The following is an 11603-nucleotide window of genomic DNA, read 5'->3' as shown; positions in this document are numbered from 1 at the left end:
TTTTTAAGATAATTCAGATTCTATGTACTTAAATAGACAACAATTACTTATGTACAACAAAGCGGAAAAAATACGTTATAAATGTGCAACTACTGAGTAGGTATTGGGTAGCGGGTTCCTTTTAGTATTTGAGGGGATTTTAGGGCGAAGCATAAGACATACAAAATAAATAGTGTAGCTTCGATAAAAAAAAAATCCTTCGATCTGATTATACTTATGCTGCGGAAAGTATTATTATGCAATGTAGTTCCACTACTAAATTACTATTCGTAGATTTAAATCATTATTATAAAACTCGATTCCGACTCGTGAGAATTAATTGTTTTCATTTCCCCGCCCTGGTAATAAGCCAAAGTGCGGTGTTGAGTACCGCCAAAAAGAAATCAACTAAATCAAAACACTCGACCACTTTTGGTGCATTTTAAATGAAATTCACCGCATATTTAATCTAACCCTACACCTACAGGGAGTATCTATACCCTATACATTATAACATAATGATCATAGGGTACTCTTCTCGTGGATCTACGGTTATGAAATCTCGGTTCGGCTCAACTCCCGTCTTCCCCTTAGTCTCCGATCCCAAAGTGATAATGTCCTGGAAATATCTTTGTGTCGTACCCGTTGCTACAGTAAATCATTCACTGTCCAAGCTGCGAAGCTATGGAATACCTTACGACAATAAGGCAGTCTAAATCCTTAAATACTTATATTTAAATATAAAGTTAAAAATTACTATCTTAGTATGTAATCTTTTTTATTTATTTCGACGTAATTGTCATGTATCTATGCACTTTTTCTATATTTATTTATTTAATTATTTATTTTTATGATGTATGTATGCAGGTGTATAAATATATGCCTTTGATCGCGCCATGCCCGCTTTTTTAAATTGATTCTTCTAAGATTAGGGTGCCTGTAAGAGATCACTTTTAGTGATAAGGCTGCCCTTTCACATTTTTTTTGGTACAGATTTATTTGTTGAATACATAGTTTTTCTGGTGTGAAATAAAGAGTTTTTATATTTTATGTTAAATTAAAAATCGAAAGGTGTCTTATAATTGTAATATAAGTATTTCATACAAATGAGTGCATACGGCTGTAAACTAATATATATTGACTTTTATAAGTTATAATTAAACGTTCACCTACAATCCTGAAATTAGTACAAAACCCTCATTGGGTGAGTCCGATTCGCACTCAATCGCTTTTTTTTCTGTAATATTCATATTATCTATCTATGTAATATAGAAAGAGAATTATAAATCGATTCTAAATCTATTCTATATATCGAAAAAATAATTACATCGATTGGTTATAATCGATTATATCTATCGTTTCAATCGATTTTGCAGCACTACTTTATTTATTTATGTCATCTGTCTCCACCGGCTCGACTGGCAAGGACATCTCGCGGGAAGCGGCCATTTTATATGTTTGTTGTAGATTGTTACGCCTGCGTATTATTGTGATAGTTTTGAGCAGTGAGAAGTTAAATGTGTATACAGAGTGTAAATAGAAATATTTAAAACATGCAAACAGGAAGTGGAGCAAAAAACCCACCATGGGCTCGTTCGAATGTGAATACTAACATGACCGGCATGAATCCGCAGATCATGGACCCGAATGCCGCAATGATATCCCAACAAGGCATGATGCCTTTTCAGCAGACTCAGGCTGTATTTAATCCAAGCATGATGCAAGCACAAGGCGGAATGGCAATGCCAATGGCAGGGCAAATGCCAATGAACCAAATGGGGCAAGGCCAAATGTATCCCGGAAATGTTGTTGCATATCCAACCCCACGCGCAATGAACCCAAATATGTATCAAAATAATGCACCAAATCAAACCCCACAGGCGAGTGAGCAGCGTGTATTCACTGGAACCGTAACAAAGACTCACAATGAATTTGGTTTTGTTGATCATGATGTTTTTTATCAGACATCTGTTTGTCCTAAGGGAGCTATTCCCAAAGTTAATGATAGAGTACTAGTAGAAGCTACATACAATCCAAATATGCCCTTTAAATGGAATGCAACACGTGTTCAACTATTACCAAAAGGTGGACCCAACCAAAAATCAATGAATCCTCAGAAGTCAAATACCTATAATGCAGTACCACCCCCCTCAAATAAAAAATCTATGATGTCTCGGCGCGACGATCGACGAGACGACAGACCATCAAGAAGAGATGACCGAGTAAGTAATTTAATAATAAACAATACCTGCACTATAATAATAATTCATTGACCATAGTAGTGAGGCTTAAGTTTTAAATTATAATGTACTTTTTCAACAACAAATTAAATTATTAAATAAAACAAAAAATTATAAAATTACAAATTTAAAAATATATTTATGTTCTTACAGACTAAATTAATTTTCAGTTAAGCCCTTTATGCTTATTTTACATTTTACAGAACATGTTTGTATAAATTCATATATGTGGTATAGGGACATAGACCTCCTCTAAAACATTCCAGTTTTTTCTTTCTCTTTCCACTCTTATTCATTATTTCCTTGCGAGCTATATAACATCATCTTCCCATTGTACCCATCTCAAGGTTTCTTTTCTGTTGTTGTTTTATCAATTTCGTCTCTTATGTCCCAGTCTATTTCCATTTTTATTTTGTAATATTGAATGTTTGTTGTTGAATTTTGTTCTTTTCCCGACATCGCATAATTATAATACCAAATTTAGTATTTTTGCCACTTTCTATTCCCAGGTTACCATTATATTATTACATCTACTTTTTTCTGTTCCTACACAATCTATTAATTACTATTTCCAGATTATTTGTGTGAAATTGGTCATTAGATATTTTTCTAATTTTTGAAATTGCCCATAGTTCATTCTTAATAGTTAGCATATTTCATTCCATGACCCAAATTATAAAGTATTGGCTATGCTAGGCTAGGCTAAAGTTGTGGGTACTAGTTCCACTCACGGAAATAAGTTATTTTGATTTTCTGCCCTGGTAACAAGACCACTAAAGGCTAGAGTTCTGCCACCCAACATGCAATGGAGTGAAAGTGGGGAATGGAGGGTCTTAACTATAGGTTCTCCTTTCCTACCTATAGAACATGAAGATAAAAAAAATATTCTTTATTAATAAAATAATCCATTTTGTTTTTGGACATGTCTTTCTATGCTTATTGTAAAGCCACAATTTCAGAAACGATCACGAACAAGAAGCAGATCGCGATCACGTGACCGTAGAGACAATCGTAGTCGCCGAGACTCTCCACCTAGAAAGCGTCCAGTCATACATCAACCTTCACCTGTCAAATATTTAGTCAGAGTTCCAAGAATACCTCTTGATATGTAAGTTAGCTTTAATTATTAACATAGTTTTAAATTATATCAGTGTAGCAAAGTTGGCAACTTACAAAACAACTGGAAAAACTGAAACTATGTCTATTGAATTACGTAAATCTAATTTTAAGTTTTGCTTTAAACAATATTCCAATGTTTTAATAATAAAAAATACTGTATTATCTTACAAACTCTATCTGTATTATCTTTCTTGGGTTCCCTCTGTCTTCCATTCTATATGTGGGAGACAGCTAATTATTTTTTTATATAACATCACTATATATTGTTACAGACCTAAAATAGATGTTCCAACTCTATCGCAACGCTATACTAATTTATACATACCATCAGATTTCTTCAATGCTTATGTAAAATGGGGAGAAACATTTCCACCTCAGGCCCCTTTCTCTTTGAACAATCCTTGTGCATACCACATTATGAACAAAGATGTACCTAACCCAAACCCTCATGATGCAGTCTTGGAACCTCCAGATGCTGATTACAGATTTTCAGCTAAGGTAAGTGTTAAGTTGTAAATGTATGGTTTTAAATAAAATAATAAATGTAATATCTAAGAAAAAACTAACACCCACAGATTTTTGAAACTTTGCTAATGATTCTCATTTTATTTCAGGTAATGTTAATAAGTATGCCATCATTAGAATCATTATATCAGAAGTGTGGCCTAACAAAAGTTGATGAAAAGGACAAACGTTCCAATAAATCACCATTACATCCAACACGCTTAATAAAATTCCTCGTCGGGCAAAAGGTTAAAGGAGGTGAAAATTTTGCTATAGGTGGACCTTGGAGTCCTTCTCTTGACGGTGAAAATCCCGAAAGCGACCCCGGAGTACTAGTAAAAACAGCCATACGGACTTGTAAAGCTTTAACTGGAATAGATCTGTCCAATTGCACTCAGTGGTAAGTTACATTTGATTTGCCTTCCCCGATTATAGTCAGTATCCAGAGAATCCATGTTATTTGTGCTTCCATCCCAAATGAACTGACAGTATCTTCAATAAAACAAACATGGCTTTTTATCGATAAGATTAGGTGTTTAAGAGGAAACTGTTGGTCCGCAAGTTGGCATAAAATGATGATGGTACGGCACACAGACCGTGGGGGAGCGGCTCGCTTGCTTGCAGTGAGTATGTAATAATGGAGTTACCCGTAACAGGTACCGAATGGTGGAGTTTTACTACTGGCGCGAGGGCGGCGGCAAGTCTCGGCTCGAGTGTGTGGTGTTGTTCCTGCCGGACGTGTGGTCGGCTCAGCCGTCGCGGGTTGAATGGTCCACGGTGCACGGCGGCTATAGAGCGGCGTGCGACGCGGCGCTGGCGGCGCTCGACGGCTCCGGGGAACCCCCCGCCCCCGCCCACGAAGACCTCAAGGACAAATCCAAAATTGTTTGTTCCCAGTTTTTGTTTGGTTATGAATCCGGCTGCGCGCGACTATACCTCCTGACTGACAACCCGGCTGCTACGTTATACGCTGATGGCAGATTTTTTTTTCATTCATTCTACGCATCAATGGCAACTTTTGTATTTTTTTTTACATATAGTGCATATTACACTTTGAATTATTAGATATTAATTATTAAGTCAAATTTTTGTATTGCCTTGATCAAGTTGTTGTTGTGATTGTAAATAAAGCTTACGGGGATATTTCAGGAGAAAGCTGCTGATGCAAATGATAGTACGATAACAATAGACGAGAATGATGATGATGATGACTGTAAGCCAGAACCGACGCATTATTCTAAAATAGATTTGAGGACCATTAAAGTTGACCAGCTTAGAGAGGAGTTGAGAGCTCGCAATGTTAGCTGCAAAGGTAACAACACAAAAACTCATGCACTCTGTAGGAGTGCACATTTGGCACTATACATATTATAAGCATTTGAAAACAGTTTTAAGTATATACTTACTGTACAGTAGTGTTTAAATTGTCTTAGCGCAGTGGCACAAGCCTGTGACTTTAAAGTTTAAACACGAGGGATATGGATTCGATTTCTACTGAATGAATAATTATTTATTAATAGTTTCATTTACTCGCTCATTCGATAACAAGACAAAGCGCGGCGTTAAGTTCCGCCACTCAACACATAATGACTCATTTATTATTTATATTTGTACTTAATAAAAATCTTATTTTCTTTTGTGTACAGGTTTGCGTGCACAGTTAGTGTCTCGTTTATCGAAGCTTGTAAAAAGTGAAGAAGCAAAAGAAACAAAAAATGACGAGGTTATGGAAGTCGACGACGACGAGCAGGAAGAAAAAAAAGATAGTACGCTAGAATCGGGTGATATGGCAGAAGATAAAGATACAGAAAATAAAGAAAAACACGAAAAATGTATGTAATGTACCCAACACTATTTTTTTAGCTTCACACCATATTCTGCATATAGCAGGGTAGGTAGAGGGAACATAGTATTTCCCACTTTCTCAAGGCATTTGTTGAGTGGCGGAATCAACGCAGCGACTTCCCTTGTTGCCAGAGTGACAAAATTAAAATATTAAATAATTCATTCCCCCTAGAGAGAGATTGTGTTGAATATTTAAAAAAAAACAATCGTGCAAATTATAATAACTAAAATTAAAGTTTATTTATTCAATACAATATAATATAAAGTGCAATAAAATATTTTTTTCACTCAGTTACCTTTCCAGTTATAATTTTTTGCCAATTAATTTCTTAATTATATAATAAGTAAGAGCTTAATAGCTGGGAATGTATTATTATTTTAAACTAAAAAAGAAATATATTATGTTTTTTTAAATACAGCTGAAGAGACAATAGTTGTAATATCTGATGATAAAAAAGATAAAAATGACAAAAAAGACAGCAATATGGATGATGCAGATAAGAAAAAAGACAAGGAAGATAAAAAAGAGGAAAAAGAAAAGAGTCAAGAGAGAAACACTAAACCAAAAATTAATAGTGAAGCAGAAAAGAAAAGGGTATTTTTTATAAATAGTTAAATTTAGTAGCTTATATTTAAACACACTTTATTTTTGAAAACTGTTTTATTTTATGATATTTTAACATCTATCTTCATACGCAATAGATTCAATTCCCAATAATGGCAATGAGCTATATTCATTTCTTTGCTTCGACAACCAGGCAAAGTGCGGCGGAGTCAGTTCTCATTTATTTATTACTTTAAAAAAGTAACTTAACTAATAAATTGATTGTTTTATAGATAGAAAAAGAGAAGCAAATGTTAAAATCCATATATGAACTGCCAAGCTCTCCCCATATAATTGTGCATCCTAACAGTGCGGCCAAGGGCGGCAAGTTCACTTGTAGTGTTGCCACTTTATCATTGTTGCTAGATTATCGGGTTACTGATAATAAGGAACATAGTTTTGAGGTAAGAAATGGTTTGGTTATTTTCTTAGCTTAACGCATTTTTTTGCATAAAGCAGGGTGAGTGGTGGGTAGGCAGAGGGAGGATAATGTTATGGCACTCTGGTCCCCTCTCATTGTTTGTTTTGTTAACAGAACAAACAAATAAGGAAGGGAATAAATTATTTCCCTCAAGTTATAATCAAATCTAAAACCATTGTGTTTTCAATCTGTCGCTATGCTGCTGCATCAGCCTTACTATATTACTATGTCGAAAGAAAGTAGAAAAAAGTAAAAAAAACTTAGTTTCTTGGTTTATAATTTTTCATATCCCAATGCAACCGTATTATAGTTATAATAGCTATTGTGTGTGTTTAAATGTTTTTTCATATATATATTTTTGTTTTAGATATTTGTGTTTGCTGAATTGTTCAATGAAATGTTGATGCGAGATTTCGGTTTTTATGTTTATAAAACTTTATACACTTTACCCGAAAAAGCAGAAGAGGTCAAAGAAAAGGATAAGAGTGTAGAAAAAAGCGATAAGAAAGATGAAAAAAAGGATGAGAAGAAACCTGAGAGTGAGAAAAAAGAAGAGAAAAAAGATGATAAAGATAAAAAAGATGATAGGCGGGATTCACGCAAACGGGAAAGAAAGGTAATTATGTAATATTAATTATATGGTTATGTTTCACAGTACTTCATTTTAAATCAAGTAACAAGGTCAACAACTTCTTTCGGCTATTAAGATTTTTAACGACACTCAATCAAAAATATCACTACCTCATTGTCGCAACGTGCTTGTAGCTTGTTAAGTACTAATCCAATTTCCATAAAACAAATTATCCATTGTGATTAACAAAGATTTCGATTAGAACTAAACTGCACTCAAATTTGTTAATTTATTCAGGAGCTATAGTACAACAGACACGACAAACATCCTTAGCAATCCTTACCATCCCTACCTTTCAAAAATTAAATTACTAGTTCGACATCTAATTCTGTTGCTTAAATTATCAGTTTATAGTTACAAAATAATATTATTCTTTTCTAAACACAAATCAAGACTACATTTTAAATAACGTTTAAACGAAAATTTCCAGGATTCACGTAGCGATGACGAGCGGAGCAGTTCACCTAAACGACGAAGCCGCGGCGTTGAACTCCCCCCGGATCCTTACCTACTGTTGTCTCTAGTGTACTTCGACACTTCACGCGGTGGTACCGTCACTCGTAAAGACCTGCAAAATTTGTTCCTGAGCCTGGGGTTACAGTTGTCGAGGTCGCAAATAAAAAATATTATGGATAAAGTGTGTGTGCGGGATACGTTTAGTTATAAGTTAGTATGGTTTATGTTATTGTTGCAATTTTAAGCAATTAGGATTAAATATTGTAGCATATTGACTAGACGCAAGGGTTGTAGAATTGCACTTACATTGTGGGATGTAGTGTGAAGCTGTGAATATATATGATTTGAATATTATTGTCATTCCGACACGCAATGCCTCTAGTATTCGGCGGAAATTGGAGAGCGTAGAGTCATAACACTAGGTTCCCTGGTCTACCCTGCTACACGCTGAATACAGTTTGAAGCTTTTAAAATAATATTATTGTCAACCAATTATTTTATTTGTGTTTTAAACAACGTATTTTATTTATTCAGGTTGTTAGTACAAGCTATCAAAGATGTGGCAGCGGGCGCACCTGAAGCTATTCAGGACCTACCATTAGACAGCACTGTCACCAACAATGAAGTACCACCTCAGGTTTGTACAATATTTTTTTTTTATTATTTCTTCATATGTATATTTAACGTAAAACTGTACTTTTTCATGTAAGGATTTAACTGTCATTTATTAGTATTATTTTATTTTAAATAAGATGTTTCTTTGAGAAGACTTATTTTTAGTTGGAATATATCTTAGTTATGTTTTGTCAAGACGAAAATATTCAAAATTAATTTTAAATACACTGTATTGGTAATTTATTTTTACAGATCGCGGAATTGGAAGCCACAATAGCATCAGGCAATCGAGAACTCCTGCCTGTGTTCAACAGAAATACAGATAGTGGCAGCTCTGATGCTACGGGTACTAAAGATGTCAGCGACAGTGGTTAGTTTATATAATAATCGAGTATATTTTTATGTGAAATGGGGTAGTTTTGATATAGAAAACGCAGTTACTCATTATTTTTCGACATCATTGAGGCGCAGAATATAAACGAAACGTTGGTGGGTTCAATTTCTACTCAGGGGGGAGTGAACTATTATCATTTCCTCGTAGAATGAATCACTCACTCGCAGAGTGAGGCCATTCAACATGCACTGTCTATAAAAGGCTGCATTCAGAACATGGGGCACAATGTGTCTTATTAATGGGTACTCTCTACCCTTCTATATGCAGGATACTACAGCGTGAAACTAAAGAAAATATTTACGTACTAATTATAAGTTGTCAACAGGTATAGTAACATACAAGTCCCGCGTGGTAGACATAGGCGCGCTGCTGGCGGTGTCCGCGCGCTGGGCCGGTCAACATGCGAAGCTCGAAACGGCGTTAGCAGAACAGGCGGCAGCGTTGCGCGCCGCGCGTGCCGCCGCAGCTAATACGCAGCGTGCAGAGCGCGGCGCCCAAGTGCAACTGAATGACGTATGCACAGCTCTAAACGCCGCTAAGGCTAGGATTGGCTCGCTTACTGTGAGTTTTTTGTTATTTTACTTTATTTATTACCACAGTTCAAAATAAAATACAATGACGACAAAAATAAGTGCTCAATATAAAATGCTTATTATTTTTTGATTGCTTTGGTAGAAATAAATAAAAGATGCAGAACACATTTCTTAAGTTTATTATAACGGTAACATTTTGCAATATTAGAATCAATAGTCAAAATTAATCAATAATTATTCTACTATTTTATTTACAATTTGCCCCACATTTACCAAAACTGTATACATTTTATATAAATTGTCTTATTATTTTCGTAGTATTTAAATCTATTATGTGCAATAAAGAATACTCTATAATATCCTATTCAAAAATTGTTTTAATGTGTCATTCTTGTTGAAACAGGCTAGCTCCAAAATATTCCATTCTGCTTTAAAAAGTATTCAAGCAAAAGTTGAAGCTGTCGTCAATATAAAATATGAAGATGATGATGTTGTTGAAGTTGTAAATGGACCCTCCAAGTAAGTTACAATTTAAACAAAAGTAATATTATATTAATATCGAAAGCGTCGTGGGACGTCGTCTGATTGTAAACGCGACTGTTGTGCGTTTGATTTAAACTCGGGCGAATAAGTTATTCTCTTTTAGTAGCTCTGGTATCAAGATAAAGTCCGGCCTTAAGTTTGGCAACTTCGTTACACGGAATGTCTTGAAAATTTCACAATGAAGTATCTTAGTACTAGCACTAATTAGTCATTTATCAATTTACTAGGCTAAGCAACGTAATAATTGTCATTAAACTCTATTTACAGGACTGAAAAAGATGTTAAAGATAAGGAACCTAAAGATGAAAAACTTGACACCGAAAAGAAAGAAACAGAAGACGAAACTACTGTCATCACAAAAGAAGAAAATATTAAAGAAATCAAAGAGACTGATAATAATGCCACAGAAAATATGGACCTTGATGATAAAGAATAAATAGTATATATAAGTGATAGTGGAAACCGTTACTGTGTAAATTTAAACAAAACATTTATTCATTCGCTTCATATCTTTCGCATATACTGTACAAAGTAATTCTCAAATCATGACTTGCATCCATTTTTATATTAAAACCTTTTGTAATGTGCCTCATATTGTTTATTAATGTTGTGAAATTTGGATTTAAATTACCAATCTATTTTCTTTGACATAATAATAAAAGTGATTCAAATAAGATATAAGAATTTTAAAATTACTAAATATGCTAACATAATTAAAAGTATTTTTTTTATGTCATCTAAATGTTGTTATTTCAAAAGTTGTATTTCAATTTTATATTTATATCAATTACTCATATGTTCTACTTGACTGAGGCGGTCGCAGCGGGATATCTAACTGTAAATGGGAGACTCGAATCTATTTTGCATTGGCTCTGATAGAAAAGCACGGCGTTGAATTAAGTTTACTCAATACTCAAATGTCTCGAAAAGTGGGGAATGGATTGTTCGGTTCACTGTCTAGCCCGCTAAGAGAAAAAAAAAACATATTTTAATTTAAAAAGTGTGATAAATTTTTATCCAAGAATTGTACAAATGAACACCTACACTTAATTTTCAATGCTATTGTCACAAATAAATATATATATATATATATATCATTGTCTTCCCAGTTGTAGAACGTGAGTGTCAAAAACGAATAACTAGTTTGACTAAAACAATTTGATAATTTTGTACCATTTTCTGTTGAACAGTCGAGGCTGTCGTGTCGTGTTGACTGTAAATGCAATGGATGTGGGTTCGATCCCCACTCAGGGAAATGATTGTATATTTAAGTCACTTGATTGATTATATTTAACTTTACTTTCATTTCCCTACTCGGAAACATAAAACGCGGCGTAAAAAAGGTTATAGCAATATTTGGAAATGTATGCAAATTAATAAGTTATCTTAATATTTACATTTATATTGGTATGTAGGGTTTCAGCAAATGTAGTTTGGTATATATTATATATATGGTGATGTGTGAGTGAATTTATTCAATAAGTATGTAAAATGGTGGCAATAAAGTCGTCACAATAACATTTTGTTTTCTTTTTTTTCTCCTTAAATAAAGTTAAATGTAAAAGTGACATTATTCAAAAGGAACTCATTTTACAGTACGTACATTAAAAGCATTGGTGGCAGGGTCAATAGTCCGGCAAGCGACGCGCGGACTCTACACGGACACCGCACACACACTGTTCATAAACTTCATAAAGTATTTGTCAGCCTATAATAATA

General features: G+C 34.2%; 1 protein-coding gene across 2 annotated transcripts; it reads left to right on the top strand.

Moving 5' to 3' along the window:
* The first annotated feature begins 1397 nt into the window (after nt 1-1397).
* On the top strand, nt 1398-11402 carry LOC146538252 (cell division cycle and apoptosis regulator protein 1-like). Of its 2 annotated transcripts, none has more exons than XM_085186181.1 (16): nt 1398-2201; nt 3179-3327; nt 3611-3836; nt 3953-4242; nt 4499-4727; nt 4992-5154; nt 5489-5674; nt 6107-6282; nt 6525-6695; nt 7080-7328; nt 7774-8009; nt 8334-8436; nt 8667-8784; nt 9134-9369; nt 9745-9860; nt 10152-11402. In XM_085186181.1, the coding sequence occupies exons 1-16, from the start codon at nt 1533-1535 to the stop codon at nt 10318-10320; spliced, it is 3486 nt and encodes a 1161-aa protein (XP_085042307.1). In that variant the 5' UTR covers nt 1398-1532; the 3' UTR covers nt 10321-11402. The 2 variants fall into 2 exon arrangements, with proteins under 2 accessions (XP_085042307.1, XP_085042306.1); XM_085186180.1 differs by having other exon boundaries at nt 1399-2201; nt 3167-3327.
* The last annotated feature ends 201 nt before the right edge of the window (nt 11403-11603 follow it).

Source organism: Heliconius melpomene, chromosome 6 (assembly GCF_056956725.1).
Source record: "Heliconius melpomene rosina isolate 202511_hmr_F chromosome 6, ASM5695672v1, whole genome shotgun sequence".
Lineage (NCBI taxonomy): Eukaryota > Metazoa > Arthropoda > Insecta > Lepidoptera > Nymphalidae > Heliconius > Heliconius melpomene.
The sequence above is the reverse complement of the archived record's forward strand: the minus strand, read 5'-3'. Positions and strand labels throughout refer to the sequence as shown.